This window comes from Corvus hawaiiensis, chromosome 6 (assembly GCF_020740725.1).
Source record: "Corvus hawaiiensis isolate bCorHaw1 chromosome 6, bCorHaw1.pri.cur, whole genome shotgun sequence".
NCBI lineage: Eukaryota > Metazoa > Chordata > Aves > Passeriformes > Corvidae > Corvus > Corvus hawaiiensis.
Genome location: NC_063218.1, coordinates 46,032,569 through 46,056,563, shown reverse-complemented (window position 1 = coordinate 46,056,563; position 23,995 = coordinate 46,032,569). Strand labels below are relative to the sequence as shown.

General features: G+C 47.9%; 1 protein-coding gene across 3 annotated transcripts in view; it reads left to right on the top strand.

Annotated features, from left to right (window-relative positions):
- HRAS (HRas proto-oncogene, GTPase) overlaps positions 1-23,995 on the top strand; it is a 41,933-nt gene that overhangs the window by 14,090 nt on the left and 3,848 nt on the right. For 2 of the 3 annotated variants that reach the window (XM_048307780.1, XM_048307779.1), the window contains exons 2-3: positions 17,386-17,539; positions 22,086-22,264. In XM_048307780.1, the coding sequence (XP_048163737.1) occupies positions 17,429-17,539; positions 22,086-22,264 (290 nt within the window). In that variant the 5' untranslated portion in view covers positions 17,386-17,428. Of the gene's footprint in view, positions 1-8,458; positions 8,527-17,385; positions 17,540-22,085; positions 22,265-23,995 lie in introns of all 3 variants that reach the window. The other variant, XM_048307778.1, reaches the window with a different exon arrangement.

Below are 23,995 nucleotides of genomic sequence, written 5' to 3'. Positions count from 1 at the left end.
TTTTGTACTTTTTATCTCATGCTTCTCAGGAACAGAGAGGGCAAGTACGAAAACCCTCAGGAGGTTTTTAATTCAGTAAGGACAGTATATCAGGGCTTGCAGTTACCATATGTTTTTGCTCTGATACTTTCCTTGTTGTCCTTTCCCTCTGACCTTCAGTACAGTAAACAGGGTCTGTGTTTGAAGAGTGTCCTGAAAGGGAGGCGCCTGGCACAGCATCGGGTCCTGGCAGCTCCTGTGCGCTCCTAGGTACGTGCTTAGGACTGGCCTTTTGCTGGCATCAACCTGCTGCTGGCTGGATGCACTGTGGCAAAACAGTACTTTTTACTTGTTAATTTTTGCGACCGACAGCATGCTGGTTGCCTTGTCAACAGGAGATGGTTTATAGGTTTCTGGAAGATTTGCAGCTGTGTCACTTGGCTGTTTGCTCTCCTGGTTGAACGTGCACGCATATGGGTCTTTGAAAGCTGGCAGGAGAAACTAGGATCCATCCATCCCTTTCACAAAGGTTTTGTAACTATATGACCTTCTAACTAATTTTCCTAACTCCCTAATAACATATATATGTAATTAAATCTAGGAAGACAAGGCCATATCAAGCCTTGGGCTTGGGAAATCGTGTAATGCAGTCAAGTTGCCTTTTGTGTCCAGGGCAGACCAACCTTATTGCACCAATAACTTCCTTAAGATTTTACATTTAGGGTGGGAAGAGAACTCCCATCGCAGGAAACCCAGTTCCCTCCTGTAGTCCATCAAAGGCTGCTTTGGTTTCTGATTCAGCTCTGCAAATACTATCTGGTGGCTTCAGACTGGATATGAATTTGGCTGGTATTATTTCCCCCGTGAAGGCTAGAGCGAGGGAGAGAAAACTAAAGCAGCTTGTCTTAGCCTGAGTCAGCACTGCAGAGTTGCAAATTTCTGTAGATCCTAATGAAAGGTCCCTGCCTTATCTGTCTTGGTATTTTGCTGGTTACACAACTTGCACATCCCATAGATGCAAATATTTTCCTGGGGTTGGCCCTGGTTGCTCAAGGAGAGTGTTTGTTCAGATTCTCATGCTTTGCAATTAATATAAGCTTCTCAACTCCATTTGAGAGAAAGAAAGGGAAGTGGTGCTAAGTGGTTTGTGTTTTTTTTCCTTTCTCCCTGTTGTTGTTCCTCACCAGCTGGCTACTTTGAAATGAGTATGTTGTGGTTTTTTCCTTAAGAAGCAACGTGTTGCTGCAAATTCAGCTTTGGAGAGGTTGTGGGAGCTTTTGTCCTCTGGCGCTGCAGCTGCTGTGGGCAAGGCACAGACAATACGTGGTGCTGTGGGTACGCAGCCTGCGAGCCTGATCTGGCTGGAGGGGATGCCAGCCCAGCCGAGCGGCAGGATCCTTCCTTCCCACTGCATTCCTGCACTCACTTGGTGGTGGCTGGGAGATGTGAGTCCTTGCCTTGCTCCAGACTGTGCAAGAGCAGTGAAGTTAACACCATGGGATGTTGTCAAAGGAATAAGAACCTGTTGCAAGTAATATCTTTACTCTGCCTCGTTTAGTATGGCAGCCTTATCTTAAGAGGGCTGTATGAAGTGTGCTTGTCACAGCTGTGTCAGGCACCCACACAGCTCACAGAGATATCTTGCATGTTCTCTTCTGAGCTACTGGATGAAAAGCGGCTACTTTAGAGGGTAAATTGCCTCCCCATGTTCAAAAAAAGGTATCTAATTTAGACGTAGAGAGCATACTTCAAAACCTTTGAGTGAACTTTATGAAGTCTGTGTTCATTGTGTTTTTCAGAATACTCTCTGAACTTGCATTTTTGTTTTGTGCTCTGCAAAAGCAACAATTCCTTTGGGGCTGTAGAATAAAGGAAACACTTGCTTAAAGTGGTGTGGGGGAGTTGTTAGCCTATAAAACTCAGCCTGGGCCTTCGGTTGTGTGTTTCACAATGACCTTGGCCAATCACACTGGTGTTGTCTTAAGACCATGCAGCCACTTGAAAGGGAGGAAAAAAAGACCAACGACATGAACTTTTGTATCTGATCAGGGTTTTGACTGTTAGCTTAAGTCAGATTTCCTGTTGGAGTTGACATAATATGTCCTGAGTTTGATCAAAATTGAGGAAGTAAGGGAAGAATGAAGCCTGTGGAATGGCAGCCACCACTTGGAACAGCTTCTTAATGGAAGATCTCCATTTGGGCAAGAAATACTAACCTCAGATATACTTTCCTTCAATGCAGGTCTTCACCCTCTCTGTCCTGTCTTAGGTCTACAGGTGAAAGGCTATAATGGTAGATCCTAGAGCCTAATCAGCCTTTGATGGAGGGAATTGATTCAGAGCAAGGCAACCTCTAGTGTAAGTTTTTAAGGATGGATAGTTGATAAACTTTCAGTCTTCTGAGCTCTATTTTTTCCTTGCTGTTAGAATAGGAATTTTCATGTTGTGTTAATATACTCACATTACAAAACACTGCAGCTTGTCTTTTTGCTTGAGTAGTGCTTCAGGTAAAAGTTGGCTGGTTTGGCATGTGAGATGGTGGTTTTCTGTGGGATTTTTCCATTTTTAGAAAAAGCTTTTTGCAAACACTTGATTCATTTCTTGTAATTTCATTTTATTTCTTCAGTTGAAGTTCCTGTGTGGGAACAATGAGAGCTGTGTAGGAGCTGTACCCATTACACCACACTGTGGCCTTCAAGGTTCATTGTAGGGACACACATGGTCCTTGGGGAGCTGCCTTCTGAAAATAAGAGGATTTTAAGGGAGAAATCAAGCAGCAGTGTATTTCTAGCTAGGTGTGAATGATGTACAAGAGTGAGAAACTGCTGCCTGTGCCTTAGGAACCCTGAAAAACAACACTGGTGAGCTCCACTGCCCTTGAATGAAGAGGGAGCTTTATCAGCACATCACTGTAGTTCAAAATCTAATTGGTGGCTTGTCTCTGCCAGGCACCTGTGAAGGCACATGATCATGTTTGAGTCCTCACAATATTGACAAGACTGTAAAAATTCAGAGTTCAAGTTTAAGGTCTGAAGTTATTTTTCTAAGGAAAGAGGATTTTGTCATACCAAGGATCTGAGGAGATACGGATCCACGAAGTGGAGCCTCTGACTGCAGATACTATTGTGGTTCTCTGCTCCCTTAAGAAAAAAAACCCAAACCCCAAACCACCAGAACTCTGAAAGAGGTTCTTGTCCAAAAGTGAAGATTTTCTGTAGTTATTCCAAATGACTGTTTCCTCAGGGGGATCATTTTCATAGCTTATGCGTAATTCTTTAATCCAGCTCGAAGCCCACAAGACAGATGGGGTCGTGACAAGAGCCAGGAAGTTTGCATGATCTTATTAGACTGGATCATCTTTAACAGTGCCAGTTCACATCACCTGTCCATTTCTTGCTTTTTCCAAACACTGGGGGAAGAAATAAAACTCCTAGCAGCCTTGTGACATTTAGCATTACTCAAACACTCTTGCAGTCTCAAATGGTCAGCAAAGAGCAATTTTGTGGGTGTGGGTGAGCAGAATTGGAGAGGAACCTCAGACCATGCGTAGGACCAGGCTCCCACTACTTGAACAGTGCCTTCTTAGCTGTTACAGTCTATAGTAGTAGACCAAAAAAAGCCTGAAGGTGTGAAAAGGGATGATGGAGCCACCAGTATGAGCAAACTTCGGTCTTCTGGTGCACATCCCATCTCTATGTCCCCCCAGCCCTGCCTGGTGCTGCTTTTAGTGGTATTTGCTGTAGCCCAGGAGATAGTTGTATAAGCTTTTTGGTACCCTGAGGTCCAGTTTTCAACCCTCTTTCCTGAGTTCATCGCTTAAGTATCAGAACTTCAGTTCTTGTGTCTTTGCTGTTGCTTGTGAGGGCAGGGATGACCAATTGAATAAAAGGTCAGGACTCATTTGCTGGGGGCTGATGGCAAAGGGCGATAGTGTTAAATACTCCCAGCAGTCAGTGATTTGCAGAGTGATGTAGGTTGTGTAACAGATCTTCACACACACGCTCTAACAGCACATAGAAAATACAGTAATTTTACTTGTAGTAATAAAGTTGTATTATTATGCGCCGGGGAATTGAAGGCAGATGCTTGGATTTTTCCCAGTGGGCTGAAGGGAGGTTCAGGTTTCGTTTTATTTATTTATTTATTAATTATATGTTAAACCAAAGCCAGAGAACTATGAGTCAGCTTGATCTTCAGTTCGTGTGCTGTGGTCCCCAGGCCATTGTCTAACAGATGCCTGTACCCACATGAGGCTGGATGAACCTGGAGACTGCAGGCTTATTTTTGTCACCCTGTTGCAGAAACGCCTTAGGGAGGCTCCATGTATGCTTAGGAGCCAGCAGTATGGGAAAGCCTCTTAGCAGAGGGTCCTGGGAAAACACTCAGCTGCTGATCCCAAGAGCAAGTTCTCTGTGCCGGCACCATATGCAATTCTTCATGGCAGCCAGATCTCCAGGGAGGAGGAAACAACTCTGCCACCTCCTTCCTTCTTCTGCTTTATGGTGGCTGAGTTTTTTAGCTGTTCTATAGGCACTCTGTGTGCCCCTCTGGCTGAACAAAGGTGTATTTGTGCTTTCAAAGGTAATGTCAGTCTGCCTCACTGCTGTCTCAAGATGCAGAGAGGGATAAGTGCTCCAAATGGGCTAAGGTTGAAAATAAAAATAGACAAGTGAGATCCTCAACCAGTGTTGACTGTCTTGGCTTTAGTGGCGTCAGTGCAAGGACTCTATTTTTGCCCTTTCCTTAGGGTAAACCTTCAAGGTGAGATCACAATTGTGGGACTCACTTGTTTGGTTTTTACTCCTTGGCTTGGGCTGTCCTCTCCCTTCTTTGGGAAGCTATAAAACTTGCACCTTGTCCATACTACATGCAGATAATGGCTTAGGGCTGCCAGGAGAAGTCATCTTTGAAGTTATAAGTTTGCCTTGTGTGATTATTATTTTTTCAGGTCAAATACAGAACTGTTTGCATGAGCCTTATAAAGTCCAAGAATAAATCCAATGAAGGCTGCTGTGTTTCTTTTCTAAATGTCTCTGCAATGTGTGCTTCCCTGAGCAGCAGGACCAGAAAATCTGACAGGCTGTGGGGGAGATGGCTGGGCACCAGGAAAGAAGATGGGAAGCCATGTATATGCATATAAAAAGAAGTGATGTTTATAGTTTTGGCATCTCATTGCTGCAAGGTTTAGGGAAGTCAGTGGCTTCAGAGGATAAAGATTTGAGTGTTGTATGGACAGCAGGCACAACCAGAGTTAGACATTTTTTAAAGAGAAGACTGCTGTAGGGGCCTCTTTTTGGTTTTCAGATAATCTGGCAGGATGAGACCCTGTTCTGGGACCTGAGATGGTTTCCACTGAAAAGAGTTAGAAGAAGGTTTTGGGCTGTGTGAGAATCCCCAACAGTGTTGGGGATTTGATGTTGAGCCATCGCTTGCACTGCCCTAATGAAGTTACATTGCAGTAATTGTAGTGCATTACAGTTCAAAGTTCAGAAATCCCTTTTTTCTTTCCTGGTTGGTTGGTTGGTTGTTTTGGGGCTTGGTTTTTTTTTGTTTTTGTTTGGTTTTTTGTTTGATTTTGGTTTGGTTTGGGTTTTTTTTCCAATGTGGATGACCTTTGCCTGCTGCTGCATGGGGTTTACTTGGGGACTTTGCCATGCAGAGGTTGATCTGTGATGGAGGTTGCATTGTCACTCCTGACAAAAGGATGCTTCAGCTGGAAGGGCACCTGCAGAATCATGATGCCCCGTTTTACTTTTCCCAAGATGTGACTCTTCCAGCTCATGTTGCAGCTATTTTGGGTTGTACTTTGCGTGGTCTCTTTTTGTGCTCTCAGGATAAATCAGGTGCTAAGGACAGAGTGTTGTGTCAGCTGTGTCTGGTCACCAGGTGCTTACCAGGGCATTTTCACGACCACCAACTGCATGCAGGTGCTGGTCTCTGGCTGGCATCTCCTACTGAAGATGTCCTTGGTCTAAAGACTTTAAGGTTTTCTTCTTTCTGTTTGCAGTTAGGGGATTGTGTCCAGGCTCCCTTGCATCTCTTTGTCCATTCACTTCATGGACTTTCTGACACTCTTTTCCACCGCAAGATGTCATCCCTGAAGCTCAGGGCATGGTGTGCTTCCTATCTGTACCTCTTTCAAACAAGCAAATCTGGTTCATGTGACTGGAGTGAGTGTGCCCACTATCTTGTGCCTGGTGCAAGACCCCAGTGTTGCTCTTTTCTCCATCAGTTGTTGATCTGTGTAGAGGAACACCTGTGCTGAGTCAAAGAGGTAGGGCAGGGTCTTTGGAGCTTTATGGCCATGTCAAGTGCACTGCCAAAGCCAGATCTGGATCTACTTGTTGCCTCTACCAGGGTTGTCTGAGGGACTGGAGTTGAGGGTTTCTATGAAGATGTAGGTACACCTAACCTTTAGGCATTATCAGAGGGACCTCAACCACCCTTCTGCTCTCAGGGGCTTTGCTTATTTGTGAATCAGCTAGTTGCGCTCCAGTGTTGAGGAGCCACATCTGACACAGGCTTGGTGTCTTGCATTTCTGTGGTTTCTTTCCAGCCTTACTTGGCCTGCAGATGCTGGCTACGAGCCCACCCAAATCCTGCTTGTCATCATTGCTGTGGACTCCCAAGGAAGCTCTGGAAGGAAACCCCCCCCCCGGCTTTTGCTGATTGTGCAGGTCTGCCAGCAGATGCTGGAGGCTGTGACAGAGGTGGTGGAGAAGGCATTGTGCTCCTGTCCCCTGCACTGCAGCCATTGATGAACACATGTCTTACGACAAAAGCTCGAATGTGGGGGAACAGAAATCCCCAGCTTCACCATACGTTTCCTGTGTGACCATCAGGAAGTCACTTAATTGTTGTGGGTTCTTCATTGCAGGGTGGAGTTTCTTGTTCCTTGATCTGCTCTGCCAGTCATGTGTTGTTGAGGAGTGGGATATATGAACCCATGTGGAAGCCATTTAGAGCTGAAGGAGCATGTCTCCTGTGTCTGTTCTGTGATGCTTGCAAGACAGGCAGGATGAGTCCTTGGGCAGTGTCCCTTTGTTGCTCCAGAGCCAAAAGGGAAACTACTTCCTTTTCAGTATGGAGAGCTGCAATCCTCACATTTTCAGTCTTCCTTGTAGCAGGTCTGTGGTGTGACAGTGATGCACTTAACTCACCCACAGCAACATTGCTTGGATTTTTTTAAAATCCAGACTGCTGCAGAGAGAGAGGGGATATAAGCATCACATTAACAAGTCTGACGAGATTTACTGTGAGCAGCAAAGTGAGGTTTGGGTAATTCAGGACCCTAACTTAAAGTTCTGCTGATCCAAACTTAAAACTTGCACCGTAACCTTTGGATGTCTCTGTTTCTGTTGGGTTGTGTGATGGTTTCCCAGCATTGTGCACAGAATGCATTGGTTGGCTCTGCATGGCTACAGACTTGGTCGTGATGAATTCATTCGCCATGGCTCTTGGAGGGCTGGGTTTGGAGGTCCTTTGTGGACCTCTCTGCCAGCCGTGCTCACTGTCCCCATCCGTCTAGGTTGCAGCTGGCTGGTGCTGCAGCTGCCGGGTCCATAAATCAGCAATGTGCCCCTGAATATCTCCTGCATAATAACTGATGCATATTCATGTTTGCTACAACATTGTGTCACCCTGCTAATAAAGTATCCTGGTGAGAAGGAGAGCAGGGACAGGGTCCCAGCAGCTGGTGCCTCCTTGCTTTGTTTTATCTCCTCTTTCTGCTACCACCTTGTCTTTGGCTCCCTAAGATACCCTCTCTCTCTTGCTTTTCTAATGTATTTTCCTCAGCTGCTTCTCCCAGATGTGCTAAAGCAAGCCCTGCAGGTTTGCTTTTTGCTGTGGTGCCTCCTTCCCCTTCATCCCTGCTCTGCTAATAAATCAGGGTGTGTGCTTGCAAAGGCCCTGCAAGGACTAAATGAACACGGGAGGATGATTGTTATATTTGAGCATGTAAATTAAAAGGCTTACTAATAAAAAGACACTCTGGAAGTATCTGGTCTTGGCTGTTCCTTTGAGCTCTGTTTTTGAATGAGCTTTTATTAGTGTCCCATTGGGAATGGAAGGGCGAGAAGGAAACTCACTTTTTGTCCCTCATCCCAAAATGGACTGTTCCTCACCCACAACTCACCTGTGGAGAAGATGGTGTTGCACCTATGCTGCTTTACCCTCTGTCCTGGAAAAACGAGGAGGAAGAAAAATGCTGTACCACCTTTCCCTGGAAAAGATAAAATTTTGTAAGATATGACTAGTGGCCTGTGAAATACCACATGTGAGAGAGGATGGATGGGTGTTGACTCTGCTTTTCTTCTTTCAGTACAAGATCCTAAGTGCTGTCCAGGGGAGCTGGGGAAGCCAACTTGGGTACTAACCAAAGTGTGTCCCGAGATCTGCCAGAGTCCAACACAGCCAGGACTGCCTGTCCCTGCAGAGAGGGATCCCTCTCATTCCTACTCTGTATTGCTTCTTCTAGGGGGACTTGAACCATTCCCAGACGAGAGGACCCTGTTTCTCTGTGGAAGCTCATTAGCCATCCAGAGGGTGAGTGCCACATGGGCAGGGGCAGATATCCCAGGATACTCGTTTGTCTGCTTTTCTGCTGCTGGCCAACGGCTTCCACCTTTTATCACCCAAACCCAATGCCACTGGCTGTCTGGAACTTTCTGCTGCAGGAGCTGTAGTGCAATAGGACATGTGATGTGTGAACTATTCCATTCCTGGAGACTGGAGTTCACCAATAGTCTTATAAATCCTATTTTGCTCCAAAACCTGACTTCTTAAAAAGTCTCTTAACTATTAAATGCTAAAAACTAAAAACCAACAAAAAACCAAAACAAACATCTAAAAGCATTATCAAAACAATTCTTGAAACTTCCCAGATGCAACTACCCTGTTTTCTTATCCATGTATTTGCTGGTAAAGTACATGTGTTAGGATTTAAAGCAAGCAGGAAGCTGAACAACCATACCTATTTCCATTGTAAATTCTTCTCAGTGAAAAGGGCTTGTATGCATTTCCTGAAACTAGTTTCCTAATTTTTTCTTTGTCAACAGTTGTTTGGAAGGAATAAGGAAGGATAGGGAAGGGGAGGAGGACAGAAAGCTTGTAGGGAGAGTGCATTTCTTGACTCTGGGGTACTTTTTTTGCTGTGCATCAGTGGTGCTGAGGTTGGGATTGGCCCTTTTCTTAAGTGATGTAGAAGGCCACCTTATCCCAGTGATTTCCCCCTTTTCTTGTAGCTGGGCTTCAAGTGAGGAAAACAGCAGCCGTGCTCAGCCTGCCCTTCTGCTCCCAGCCCTACCTGCATCTCTAGGTGCCTATCTGTGGATCAGAGCGTCTGCCTCTCTGCTGGCTGCCTGTGCCCATGACCCAGTTGTGATTTCATCGGGATAATTGGATAGCAGGGCCTCTCTTACAGCACTCTGGCCTTTCCCACTTGATGTACCCTGCCTCCCCAATTGTCTCTGCCTTGGGAAGCTGGGCTGGAGATGAGCTGCCAGCTCTGACAGCCCAACACAAAGACTCAGCAGGAGACCAACAGCTTTCCCATCCAGAACTTCTGCTGGGAGCTTTTTCTCTCAGGTGAAAACCCCAGATGGGAAATCACATTGCCTGAATTTAGTTCCCAGCTTTACCACCCATTGATGGCTTTGGGCCAGTCCCTTGGCTTGTTTGCATCCCCTTGCCTGTCTCTGTAGTGAGTAGGATGGTGTTTCTGTTCGTGCATGGCCACCACCACCACCTCCAGCTCTAGCACGCCATCACTTGCAGCTTAGTGGTGAGATCTGAATTTGTCCCTTCTTGTGCTGTTGCAGCAGAGCCAGATGGCTGCAACCTGCCCTAGCATGATGACAGGACCGCTGGGCACGGGAGGGGCTGGACCTTTCCCCGGCAGCTTGCCTGCAGCTGCTCCTTTCATCACCAAGAGGACCAGGCAGAAGATACCAGGTACCTTAGGAAACCAGCCTGGAGACAGCATCTCTTGTAATTCCACACCATTACTGGGCAGTGTTTTCCCCAAAGCCTAATATTCTCTAATAGCTGTAATTACAGAGATCCACTTACACTGGCGCTGCATACTCATCTGCTCCAAGTTTCTACTTCATTGCACCTTATATCTTGTGGGAAAATCAATACAGTTTGGAACTGAGACTGGCAAGCCAAGAGATTGTTCAGAGCCTGGGTTCATGGTTGTGTACCATGTGATTTAACAGTTAACATTTACTATCATCTATAATGTGGGTCTTGTTTTAAAGTTTCCTGGGTACCTGTCCATCTTTTTATATATTCAAGATACATCACACTGCCTTTCACCCCTCCCATTAATGCTTATGGGTGGGATTTTAATGTAAAGTGAAAAGTTGCCTCTTCTCTTGAGCTCTATTGTAGAGTACCATTTGTTTTTCTGAAAGAGGCGGGGAGGCCTGAGAGAAGTCTCTTTTCCAGGGTGAGCTGGAGGGCTGCCAGCCCAGGCAGGGAAATGTCTGCCTCTGAACCACCTGCTCAGCCCTGGGAGGCTGGAGAAGAGATGAAAGTGGAGGAGTCCTGGCAGTTTGCAGGCTTCTGCATCTCAACAGTGAGAGCTTCTCCTCCCTCACACTGCTTTCCCACACATGCTGGTACATTCAACACTAGGTCCTAAGTCCTGACTGCAAGATAAGAGTTCAGGTTTTATTTAAGTGTCCCACATTGTCCTGGCCTGCATTGTGGCCTCTTCATGCCTTTGCTATCCATTCAGACACAACCAGTCTCCTCTTTCCTTACACAGGTTATTCTTGCTCATGTAGAGTCTCAAAGAGTGCTGAAATGTTGTATCATAAATCACAAGCATAATTTAAAAACTGTCTTTGGTTTTTTCACATCACTGGCCCTTCAGATGCAGAGAACTGTGACTTGGGTGCTAGCACAGGTGGTCTCTCCCATCTGCATGTTTTTTTTTTTTTAAGGGTCTATGTTCAGCAGTGGTGTGGGATGTATCATTTGCTTGCCTGTTTCTTTCACCCTTTCCATGGGCTGGCAGCAATCAACCTGCAGAGCAGTGTGCTTTCCTTCTGTGGAAGTTAGCTTGGAAGATTGGTTCTTCTGCAGAGACTGTGATGGGATGAGTGACTTGCTCTCAGGGAGACGAATAGAGTAGTGGTGGTGGGAGGTGAAGGTCCCACCATGATTCTCAAGCATATCCCAGCACCTTCCAGAGTTTCCTGACTGCATGCTGCTCCTTGTGCCACATTCACGATGCTGGAGACATGGGCATGAGCAGTCCTGACGTGTAAGTTTCTGAGATAATAGGCCTGCTCATCTTTCTTTGGAAAATAGTAATTTTGGTGGCCTGTATTGGGTGTGGAGAGTGGGGTGGGCGGCAGTTCCTTCATCCAGAGGGAAACTCTTGGGTAGCTGGTTTGTTCTCTGGGTTTATTGTGTTACTGACTTATTTAGGTTGTTTGCTGTTTTGGGTAGTTATATCTACCTACCAGTTGTTTTTCTTGGAATAAGCTGCCAACAAAGAACTTTATTAAGAATATTTATTATTTGAGAGGGAAAGCAAGAACAGTGTAGTCGCACTCTCTTACTGCTAACAGCAGGTGACTGCACAGCTTCGTGTTTGACTATCTGACAACTGAAGCAGGACCCAGGGAGCAGAGAAGGGGTAGCAGCTTTGGAATGATACTGTCTTGTTTTCCTTTGCTCTTCCATATTTTCCCAAGCCCTTTGTGGTTGGGTAGTCTCTGGCAGAGGGGTTGTGTTGCCAGAGGTGCTTCGACTGGAAAATGTGAGGGCTGGGCCTGGTGCAGTGACCAGTCCGTGCCTGTTCAAGACCTTGTGCAAAGCTGAGGCTTGCACATTGCTGGTGGGACATGTTTCTGGCTGCTGTGGAGAGGCAATCCCTCTCTTCCAGATCTGCCTATGCCTTGGACCTGCCTGCAGCTGTCTGTTGCTGTTCCTCACAGGTTTCTCTTTGAATGCACATCTGTATTTTGAGCCTTCTACATTATGTCATTCCTTACCTCTTTTCTTGTTTTCCTCTGCAGCAATATTTTTGTGCTCAGTCCCTTGGGACAGGCTGCCTTTTCCTTCAGACCTTGAAGAGCTAGCAGAGGATGGAAGAAGCCATTCTGCTTCTTTTTGGCTTTTTTCCTTTTTTTCCCCCTAATAGAAGACATTTATTATCTCCAAGTCATCTTTCCAAAGCACGGCTAGTATTTGTAACTTTTATTGTCTCTTTGGCATCCCTTTCTCTGTTCTCATCTGTGAGGTGCAATGTCTGAGTTTGCAGTTATACAGCCAGCAAGCCAACAACAAGCACAATTGGTTAGATTTGTAGCTCACTTGATTTAAAAAGCAGCAAGTAAATTAAAATGAAGCATTGTATAGGCTTCATAACAGAGCATCAGCTTGCCAGCCTCAGTTCCCTAATCTCTTTGAGGCTGGACAGGCTACAGGGTACATCAGCATTTTGGTCCTTGAGTGAAGACAAAAGGTGGTATTTCACACCACCGGAGAGGTTCCTTTAGTCCCTCCATAGGCTGTGTTTTGCCATGTTGATGGAGAAGCCTGGACAGTCGCTGGGATGAGCCAACAAGGTTTGCTTTGTCAATGCTGAAAAATCACTGAGTAGGATTCCTGATGTGTGGGTGTGGATGACTGCTGGTAAAAGACTGGGATGAGTGTTGTTCTCCTAGAGGACTGCAGACCATTTCTGCCTGCAGGGCATCTCTGCTGAAGGGAAATAGAATCAAACACAGCAGCATTTGTGGTCATATGGCTCCTCTGGACAGGGCTTTGGAAGAAAGGGTGCCTGGTCTGAGATGAGTCCAAAGAGATTTGCAGAGTTGAAACTTACTTCTGATGCGTTTAAATGCAGATAATCCTACTGGGAAGGTAAATGGTGAATGCGCAGTAATGAACAGTTGTAAAACTTCTGTCATGGCTGGCCTCAGTACAGTGGTGTTGTGCAAAACTCCGTCTCTTGACTTGTTTAGTTGGCTTGGTGTCTGTCCTGGGAGAGAAACTAAGTGATGGGAGTAAACAGAGGACACAGAGAGAGCTCCTTCAGTTAGTCTGTTGGAAGGGTGTCAGAGGCTCCCTTGTGGTGAATGTGTTGGAAACCCACTTCCGCTTGATGCCTGAGCTCATGTTGAAACTGAGGTGGTGATGTGGGAAGTACTGATGGGGCCAAGCCCCTTGAGTTTCTCACCTCTGGTAAGTGAGTTTTTGGAGGCTTCACAGTCAGGTCCCCCAAGCCACCTCTCTGTGCCAGAGAATAGGGGCCATGAAGAAGATCAAGTTGTTTTTTGCAGGACACAGCTGGATCTCTGGGTAACACCACCTGTAGCCTTGATTCTCAAGACCTAAAGTAGGTCTTAGCCCTGTGAAAGCTTCTGCCAAGCATCTTGGTCCTTGTTTCTGCAGGCAAGGTCTCCATGCTGCCACCCAGCATGTACAGGCAGGGGAGGTGGTGCCTTCTGTCCTCACGCACACCTCCATCCCCTCCCTGAGAGACAAAGGTAGGATGTTGATGTCCACCGGGGCTGGGTGCTTGCTCTCCCCACTTCCTGCACAAGGCTGGCAGATGGCTCCTGTTTGCTGGAGCTGTGTGGCTCTGGCTCCTGGGCTGGGAGCAGCTGCTGCTGCCAGGCGGAAGCACTCAGTGAGGCTTTCCTAGACAGCTTTGAATGGGAGCCAGGAGCCCTCTCGCTACAGGAGAAAATCCACGAGGTCAGGAAATACAGCAGCGGCAGCTCTGGCTCCACGCTGGGGCTGTTGGCTTGGCACATGGATCCCAGCCCTCCTGTTTCCTGACGGTGCTCCTGAAACTGCTCTCCTCCTTGCTGTCTCTCTCACCTGTTGCTTGACAGCCTTGTGTGGCTTTTGGGGGGTGTAGTAGTGGAGTGCTGCAGAGGTGATAAATTCAGATAGGGAAACACTAGATGGTGACCTGGATCAGACTTCCAGATCTTGAAGAGCTTGCAGAAGATGGAAGAAGCACTGTTCCTGCTCTGTGTGGGACTGGGAGGCTGTGCTTTTGTGTTTCCCTGTTATTTTGTGGTCAGCTGTGTGTGGGCTCTGTGCTGGCTGCTGAGCAATAGAAACTGGAAATCCTCGCATCAGGAGAAGCTTTCACAACCACCAACTGTCTGTAAACCTCCATCCGGTGTGTCACCAGCATGAAAACTGTGGGGTGTCTGTTACTGTCTCTCTGACGGGAACCCCACTCTCTCTTCCCTGCATCTGTTTTATAGGAAGCCAGAAACATTACCTTTGGGATGGCTGTTGCTTGAACCAGACCCTGTGGTGGTGATGATGGTGATGTTCCTGTGGCGTTGAGGAACAGCCACCCCTGTGTTGAAACCATGGGTGCATCAAAGAGCAGCCTTGCTCTTCCCATGTTCAGGAGCAAAAAGTGTGATGGGGGAGTTACGGTGCTGGTAAGGTCACCTTAAGGATAGGACCAGCTGCCCCACTCTGTGGCAAAGTTTGGCCATATGGAAATCCCTGCTTTCCCTGCAGCTGTTGGCCAGGCTGCTTCTTCTGTGGGATTTGCCTTTGCTCTGGTGTGCAGTTGGGTCTGCACGCTGCCCATGAGGAGCTTGCATTGGGGAAAGGAAGTGAGCTTGCCTGAGCATTGATTTTAGCACACATTAATTCGGGCAGCTCTCATGCCCAGAGCTGTCCATCATTCCCCACGCTCTCGCTCTGCATTAGGACATGTTTTGCAGCAATGGTATGGAGCAGTCAGGTAGGCTGCACCTGCCCTCCTTTGCAAGCTGCAGAATCTCTCCTGCCACTGCAGGGGTGAGGATGGCAGAGCAGTGGAGAGTTAGCTGAGGTGACAGCACCTTCGAGGGATGGTGTCAGTGAGCAAACACCAACACTGCAGAATTCTTGTATGTAAATTGTCCGTGTGCTGGCTACGAGCAATGAGTAGCAATAGCTCCTTTGCCCCCCTCATTTTCCCTGCCTCTTGGGTGGGTGGGGAGCGGGAAGATGTGGGTCTGTGTTTCTGTGGAGGAGCCAGATCTCAAAGCTCTGCGCTAAGGTGGTGTGCAGGGCTTGCTAGTGTGTGGCTGCCCCTCTGCTGTGGAGTGGAGCTGAGCTGGGGTCTGGAGCAGGGGAAGACACTCAAGCTGACATGGGTGACTACCTTGTCCACCACCTCCTGCTGCACTGTGGACCATAAAGCTGCTATGGGTGTGTGGAATGGGGGTCTTCCAAAGGAATAGGCAGTGCCTTCCACTGGGGTGGTCTTGAGGGAGAACCCCCTCCTTGAGAACTCATGTCTTCTCCTCCTCATATTGAGTCAAAGATTTTTTCGCTGCCTTAGCAAGTCCTACAGGCCTGGGCAATTCTGCCCTTCCCCTCGAGCATCTTTGTAGCAATTGCTTTATTGTCAGTATCAGATGCAGAGCAAGGACCATCGGAGCCACTCGCGGGCCTTTATTTACACCCTCCATGTGTTTTGCTGGGGGTTGCAGGTCTCCCTGCTCTGTAATGAAAGGTGTGAGCTGGTTGCAGTGTTTCCTCAGACCCTCAGGACCCCTCTGTGTTGAGCTGTGAAGCTGTTTGCTGCAGGAGTGATTCCCTCCTGGACAGCTGTGCTGGTGGAGATGGTCAGTCAGCATTTGCTCCTCAGTCCCCTTTTCATCCTGTCTCTTCCCAGAGAGATCAGAAGCCTGGGGTGGGGATCTCCCTTGTCCCTGAGAAGCAGTGCATGTGAGAACATCATGTACGTGAGGGCATGCATTAATGGAGCAGAGCAACGTGTGTGCAGAGTCAATTAGTGAGATCACTTAGATTCTCTCCTGTAGCCTTGCTTTCAATCTGCATCTCTTCCCGGGCTGTCAGAACAGAGGCACATTGGACTTTCAGGGGAAGCACTGGGTAGGCACTTCTGGGTAGGCACCTAGGCTATGACATTATGTGCACTTCATGTCCCCCCACCATCACCACTTTTCCATCACCACCTTAACTGCTTCTTCAGCAGTGAAGGACAGCACACCAAACCAGAGGTCCTGCTTGGCGTCATATTTGTTACCTGGTTGCTCTTTTGCACCCCTTCCTTTGCCCTTCTTTAGGATTCTGGATGCTGAGAAGAGCATGAGCTTTGTTTGCCTTTCTGCTACCAAGGCAGCAGCTTAGAAATGGCTTCAGCAAGAGGTGGTTGTGTCTGATTGCTGCCTGCTCGAGTGGGAGATGGAACTGTCTGGGTGGTTTAGGGTTGCAGTCAGGTGGGGATTGAAGGCAGAAAATTCTGGCCTTCTTGCCATTAAATCTTTGCTGTGTTAGCAAATGCATCAGCTGCAGTCTGGGTCTAGAGCAGCCTTTGCCAGCACAGTTCGTACCAGCTTCCAGAGTTTGGGAGCAGGGCTGCCAAGCCTGGGGAGGAGGGTGGAGTGATTTAACTGTCTGGGGTGGGGGGGGTGGAGGAGGGGGTTCTAATCCCTGTGAACACAGAAGGGCGTCTGACAAGGGGAACTGTGAGCTTGCCATCCTGCTACCTGCTGCGTTTTGGGTGGCTCCCCAAAAGAGCTTGCAGATGGTGGCTGAGAACGAGTAGCTGACCCTGGAGTGACTTTCAGTGGGCAGGGCCTGCAGTCCAATGAGGGTGGATTTCTATTTAAACCTTTGGGGTTTTGTAATCTTCCTGAGTTAGTTCCTCTTTCTCAGCAGACTTGGAGCAGAAATTTAAGGGAGGAGCTGGGGGGATGTGAATCTTCTGCTGAAGGGCCATGGGAGGTACGCAGTACTGCGGAAGTGTGGTTTGCTCATCCTGACCCTAATCATCATTCTGTCAGCACCTTTTGTGACAGCATCTCTTTCCCCCCTGTTGGGTGTGCCAAATTCAGCTCAGGGAGCAGGGATGCCCGTTCTGCAGTCCCCCCTCTCATGATGGCAGTGCCGTTAGCTGGAGGACGGGCAGAGAGTGTGGATGTGCACTGTCTCAACCCTGCCATGTGGATTGAGGTTTAGTGCAGCCTTGAGGGTGAAGACATGGAGGTAACAGCATATTTGGGCAGGGCTGGACCTTTTGCTTGCTCTCATGGGAATTGACATCCCAGCCTCGTTGGCCAAGGGTTTCAAATCTATCTAAAGATTTTGGATTGTCAGCTTGAGATAAGGTCAACTGGGGACAGTGCTCAGCAGTTCTGCAAAACCAGACCTCTTAAACTGGTTACTTTACGGGTTGATGTACACAGCCTGTACCTCTGTTTTCTCATCAATAATGCTCTCCTACCTCTTGAAGTTTGCTCAAGGAACCTGTGAAGTTTGCATCCAGATGGTCAGGCTGAAGGATTGCAACAGACCATGTGATAAACAGAGCTTTTGTATTTGGTTTGATGGATTATTTTTCCCATTTTAAAGTAACCTCTCTTAGCATAGTGACCATGTTTGTCCTTGCAGGTGGTGGTGCTCCTGGAAGTCCTGAGCTGGGGTCAGCTGGAAGATGACCGAATACAAGCTGGTGGTGGTGGGAGCAGGTGGTGTTGGGAAGAGTGCTTTGACGATACAGCTCATTCAGAACCATTTTGTTGATGAGTATGACCCCACGATAGAGGTAGGTGGCTCTGGGCGTGGGGTCTGTCTCTCTGTCTGTGTGTTTTCCTCTTGCTTTTCTCCACTTTGTCTCCAACCCAGAGCATGCTCAGTTTGGTCTCAAGTCTGAACTTGAGCAGGGATGTTCCTCTGCTTTGCAGAGCTATTCTGAGTCACTATGTGTGTGTTCAGAGGTCACGGTGACTGACTTACATCTCCTGCAGAAGGATAGTGGTGTCTGCTGAAGAGAGCTGTCATGGGAGGCAGCAGAGCTGGGCAGGGGCTGAGAGGCAGCACAAAAGTCCTCCTTTCTGATGAGATGACAGCATAGGGAGGGATTAAAGGTTTAGAACTGAAGAGCCATTTTGTGCCTGTGCTTCCATTTCTCTTACTGTGAAATCAGAGTAAATGTATTGACTTTTTCTGCAGGATGTTTTGAGCTTTACTGATGAAATGGGTTTTATCAGAGCTTGGTTGTAGTATGTATGTCTTGCAGTTTGAGTAAGACATGCTGAGCAGCTGAACTGTTGTGGCTCCCAGAGTGCTGCCTCTGCTTCTTCACAAGGGGTTAAAGGGTGATGTGTGTCTTAGTTGGTGTGCATGGCAGCAGTGACTTGAAGAAGCAGGCAGGGACCTTGTGGCCCTCACAGGCTGTATGGGGGTGGAGGGGGATCCAGTCCTCAGTATCCATTGTGCTATTACTATTTTCTTTAATTTTTCAAAAACAAATTCCATTCTCCATCTGCTTTCACTGTAGTTAGCGACGTGCTAATTAGCCTCTGCATGACTTACACCTTTGTGGGGTGAGATGTGGGCAGCAGTCACCGCTCTGCACAAGGAGTAAAGTCCACCCTGGGAAGGCAAATTGCAGCTCTGTCGTGCCTCTTGGACAATAACCTCTCTGTCTGCAGTCCTACAGGATTCTCTACCAGATGCGTATAAATGCAGCTGTGGTTGCTGCAGTTATTATTATCATAATGGCTAAAGGCCCCAGCTGGGATGAGAAATCTATTCTGGTAGGTGTTGTATGTGTAGTCCCCACCCTGAAGAGCTTACAACTTACATAAACAAACAAGACAAGGCTTGGTAGAAAGGCAGAAATAGTCTTACAATCCTACAGACGGGAAGGAGAGAAAGCATTTAAAAAGCACGTGCTATTACGTCATTTGGCCAAGGTCACCTAGAAAGTCCATGGCAGAGACTTGAATTTAATTTAGGGCTCCTGAGTCTCCTTGCTTATGGATGCAGTTGCCTTCTTCCCCAGCTCCTCTCCCCTCATGTGGCTGTCCCCAGTAGCATTGTATACTTTTCTCAGAAACCCACTCCAGGTTGTTTTTGGCAAAAGAGCTGCTCGGGGAGAGAAACCTCCCTGGGGAGACATCTGCATGGGTGCATCCTCTCTTGGACCTTAGGTGGGCAGAGGCAACTCTCACCCAGTGATGTGTTGGGTTTTGGCATCCTGTGGTTTTTGTCTCCAAGCTGCCTGCTCCCTCTACGTACCCTGCAGGGAATTTTCTCCATGTAAACAGGCAGCAGGGAATGTAAACCTTGCACGGCATTTCCCAGCACACCCTCCTCACCCTACCCACTTCTGCAGTGCCCTGGGAGACGCCACTGTTCACTCGAGCCCCATTCTGTTTGTCTCCTCTTCCAAAAGCTGCCACAAGCTGCTCTTCAGCTCTCTCACCCCTGGTACTTTTCCACCTGCAGGTCCACCAGCCCTGATGCCTTTGCAGCTCCCTTGGTTGTACCCTGCTTCCCCTGCTACCCTGGCCAAGTACTGATTCATTTCAGGGTGATTCCTTTTAATTATGCTTCATTTTATGGGGATTTAAGACACAGAGAGCTACCTGCCAGCCATCCAAATGTGACCAACAAACCACCTTCCTGTGACTAAGCTGCTTTGGATCATGCCCAGGAGCTGACTATGACTGTTCAGCCAGCTAACAAGCAGCAGAGTAGTGCTGAAACAAGCAGGATAAAAGGGGGGGGGAAAGAGGATACGTGCATGGAGCAAAGGTGTTATCTGTCACCCACATGGATTGAGCACAGGCTGTGCTGCAAAGGGGGGTGCAGGTGGATTGGGGTGCACTGAGAAGATGCTCCCCACAGCAGGAGGGGTGGAGATATGTCCCCTGTCTGGGGCAGAGACCCTGGCTGGGTGTCTGCTCCCCTTCTTCCCTCCTGATTCACCAGTGCAAATGTTTGGCTGTGTAACTCAACGCTGTCTGCTCCATTACAGCACATTCTCACAGGCCAGCTCTTGGGCTGCCAGGGAGCTTTAGAACCTTTGTTTTGGGAACAGGAGAGCAAGGAAATGTATGCTACTGGCATTGTCCTATGGTGAGTAAGCAGGGATGGACTAAAGAGTTTCACTGTGTTGAGAAATTCTTCAGTTCATCTTCCAGCTCTTAGCAGCTTAATGGGCTTCCCAAACCTCTGGTTGTATCCTGACTGTAGTGTTTAGCAAATGGGCTTCTTGGCCTGGTCTGCCAGCACAGCTGGGATGCTCCCAGCATCCGCCTGGGATCTTCAGTTTGAACCCCAAACAGGTGTTGTTTCTGCTGCCTGGCACTTCACAGCTGGGTCTGGCTGCTTTCCCCTCTGACAAAGGTGGGGTGGGACATGGGGGCTGCAGAGGAGCCCTGAGGCTGCAGGGTGCTGGTGTGGGCTGGTGGCAGCTAGCCCTGCAGTGGCAGTCGTATCAACCTGGTAGTGTGGCAGGGACGGCTGAGCTGCCATCCTGAACTTCCTGCAGAGGGGGAGGTCAGATGAAGCTATACACAAAGCATTGATGGGGAGAGCTTGTCCCATTCCTTTGCAAAGCATCCTCTGCAAGATTGTTTTATGTCTCTGCCTTGTAAGCCAGCTGGCTGGCCTTACGGGCAGTCTGTGATGACTTGAGCTGAGGTGTGGGATCTCTTGTCCATCAACATGGTGGATGCTGGTGAGACCTCCTGGAACTGGAGACTTGTTAACTGTGAACATGTGTGCCGAGAGGCTGGTCCTCTGTCCCAAGCCAAGGTGAAGAGGTGGGAGGATGCTTTGTGGGGCAGAGGAAGCACTCATGAACACCTTCATGCACGACCCTTGCATGAAGGAGGCTCCAGATACATTATTGATTAGAAATAGGAGCACATTCCTGCAGGGTAGCCTGCCAGCTGCCTTCAGAGCAGTTGGCCGGAAGCCAACCTTTCACTCCACGCTTATTCTCGATGGGTCAGCAGTCCACTTTTTGGGAAGGCACAGCTGAGAAGGTCGTGGCAGAGCAGATCTCATCTCTGATTTCATAGCCCTCTCTGCAAGGTGAGGAAAGACTTTAATTAGCCCCAGCAAATGATGTTGTTGTAATGAACCAAAGGATAGGGCTGTGTTGGCCCCATTCCCTTTCTGTGCTGCTGCCGGTCCTGTTGGTGACCTTTGCTGTGTCGGCTGTTTGTCTGCAGACCTGCAGAGCTCATCTGATAACATTGTTGTGGTCGTTGGAAGAGCAGCCGACATTTGAATTAATTTTAAACTGCAGCTGTAGCCTCTGCGAGTGGCTGCAAAGCACTGTGTGGTCATACTGCTGACTTGCACCTTTTTCATACCTTTCATTCTGGCTTCCTTCTCTTACTGAGAGTTGAGGATGCTGCACTGTCCACAGGGGATGGCTGTTGGTGAGGGATGAGGGATGCCCTCCGTGCAGGGGCTGCCCCACAGCATCCCTACTGATGAGACTGAGCACAGGGAGAAGCATAGTGGGGAGGAGCAGTGCTTTGAGGAGCCTCCCGTGAAAATGAAACTTTTTGAGTGATGCTCTGGGTGATATCCAGACCTTCTCACATCTATGATAAGTTGTGATTGCCTTTGCTGCAGGGAAAATCCCCAACTTCAAAGGACCTGCCTGGATAGTTCTTAGCTCTCCTGGAGCCCTCTGGGCACAGACTGGTTGTGGGAAACACCCTGTTCACAGTGTGATTTTATTTTATTTTTTTCTCATGTTTAAAGAAGGGGTTTACCATCAAACCCAGTTTGAAACCTTACTGGTGGCAATATTGCCTCTGGTGCCTGATTTGAGATGCACTGGAGGCACTGGATTTCCAGGTTATCTTAAGCTTCCAGCCCTGCAGATCACAGATAGTGACTGGAAGCCCTGGCTGGCCAGAGCTCCTTTCCTGAGTATCCTTCCTCTTCCAGCAGAAGGAATTAGAGCTGAACAATGCTTAGGAAATAGTTGTTAAGGGCTATGCAATGTGGTAGAGATGAAGCTGCACCTGGTCTGCCAGAGGCAGGGCTGGGAATGGGGAGAGCAAGCCAGGAGCTGTCTTCTCTGTGGTTCTGAGAGACAAGGAGAAACCTGCTTAGCTGCTCCCTTTTTTCTTTTTTCTTTGTTTTTTGGTTTTGGTTTTTTTTTTTTTTCCCCTCCCATTTTTGAAGCAGATTTGATTTGTCTCTGTAATGGAAGATGAACACAGGCAGAGCATGACCTGGCATCTTCCCAGGGATGCACTCGCTGCATCCCTTCGTTTAGCCAGAGCCAAGCCCTCTTAATGTATCCTCCTCCCTTTCCCTCTCCTGGCCTGCAGGATTCCTACAGAAAGCAAGTAGTCATTGATGGAGAAACCTGTTTGTTAGACATCTTGGACACTGCAGGGCAGGAGGAGTACAGTGCCATGAGAGACCAGTACATGAGAACGGGGGAAGGATTCCTGTGTGTCTTTGCCATCAACAACACCAAGTCCTTTGAAGATATTCACCAGTACAGGTCAGTATCCTGGGAAGGGCCTTTTCCCTCTTGCTCTGTGCAAAGGGGGATGCCTTGCTGCTGCACTCTCCTGCCCACCCTTTTAGATCAGGCCCCATGGTGGAAGCACAGACTGCCAGCAAAGACAATTAGCTCAAGTGGCCATTCCCCAGGGAAGAGACAGAGCAGACTGCTAATGTCAGTGACTCCAATAAAACCCTTCCAAAGGGATTGCTTGTGGCCTTTGGGGACCTGGTAATGTAATGTTTAAGTGTTTATGGTGACTAAAGGAGAGCTGATCCTGTATGACCCCCTCCCTTCCCTCCCTAATTAGTGGAATTGCTTTGTTAGCGCAATCGATCTCAGCGACTTCTGCTGGCCCCAGAGCTGGAAGAGGAGGCTGGGAGAGACAGGGAGAGCTGCTTGCCCTGCTGTCCAATGTCATGACCAGGCTGTGGTCTGCCAGCTGCACACACGTGGGGAGAGACAGTCCTGTCCCACTGGAGCTTCGTTTCAGCCAGGGCCAAGATGGAGCAGAAGGGGAGTCAGGGCTCCAGTGAGGTGATTTGCCCAAGATGATGTATGGGGAAGCGGTGACAAAGCAGGGACCCTGTCCCGGCACCCATCCCATTTCTCCTCTCTGTTGACATTGCCCCTGCAAAGCTGAAGAGTCAAAGAGATGATACAAACACAGCAGGAATCTTCCCTGTTCACCCCAATGCTATGTTAGGGAGGGATTGCTCTGCTTGTGCCTTTTTCTGAGGCTTGGCTGTGATGGCAGGCACTTGGCAGAGGATGCAGGAGATGGCTCTGCCCTGTCCCTGCTCTGTCCAATGCCCACAAGGGACTGTGTATCCCAGTCCCTCATCATAAACCAGGGTCCCAGTAATCCTGTTGTTCTGAGGACAGGCACATCTCTTCCTTGCTCCATAGTCAGTGGTGCTGCTTAGAGCTGTTGAGATGTTTCAGTCTCATCCAAAAGGCTGTTCAGTGTAATAGCTGCACAGGTACACTAATTCGGCTTCTTTTAGCTGAACCAAAGGAAAAAGGATGGGATTTTCCTAAAGCTCCTGAGGGATTGAGCAGCATTCATCTTGTGCTGGGGCTGATGCTTGTGAAGTTGCTCGTAGGATGGCTCGATTTCAAGCCATCATGATCGTGATGTAAATCACTGGCTTTCATCTCCTTTAGCCTGTGCTCTTTATGTTTGCACTTTTAAAAGAATATTCCCCAGAGAAATGCTGGCTCTCCCTGGTTAGTAATCATTTGGAGGTATCTCCTTTCAGCTAAGTGTAGCCTGTGCACTAAATTTAGTACTTGCATTTGCTGATGAGGATGTTACATAGAACATTTAAATGGCTTTATGGCATATTGTGCCATATAGTCAGACTTCATTTCTATGTTCTACTACATTAAAAAAAGATGATTGATTCTTTTGTGTGACACATGTCCAGCTGCCTTTGGATGGAGATTTGCATTCAATTAAAATGTAGAAATTGGCATTTTAAATCTTTTAGTAGTTAAATTAAAACCATGTTAAACGTTCTGGATTCATGAGCAAAAAAAAAGCTGTTTTGCATCTGAAGTTAAATGATTTATTAAGCAAAGGAAGTTATTATCTATCAGAAGGGAATTGAATGGCTTGTTTGTGTTCATAATGGCCTTCAAGATTTTTAGAAGTGGTAGATCTCATCCTCGCCCACCTAGTTTTAGATCCAATGTTGGAATGAAGAAGTGAGCGTTACAGCTTTT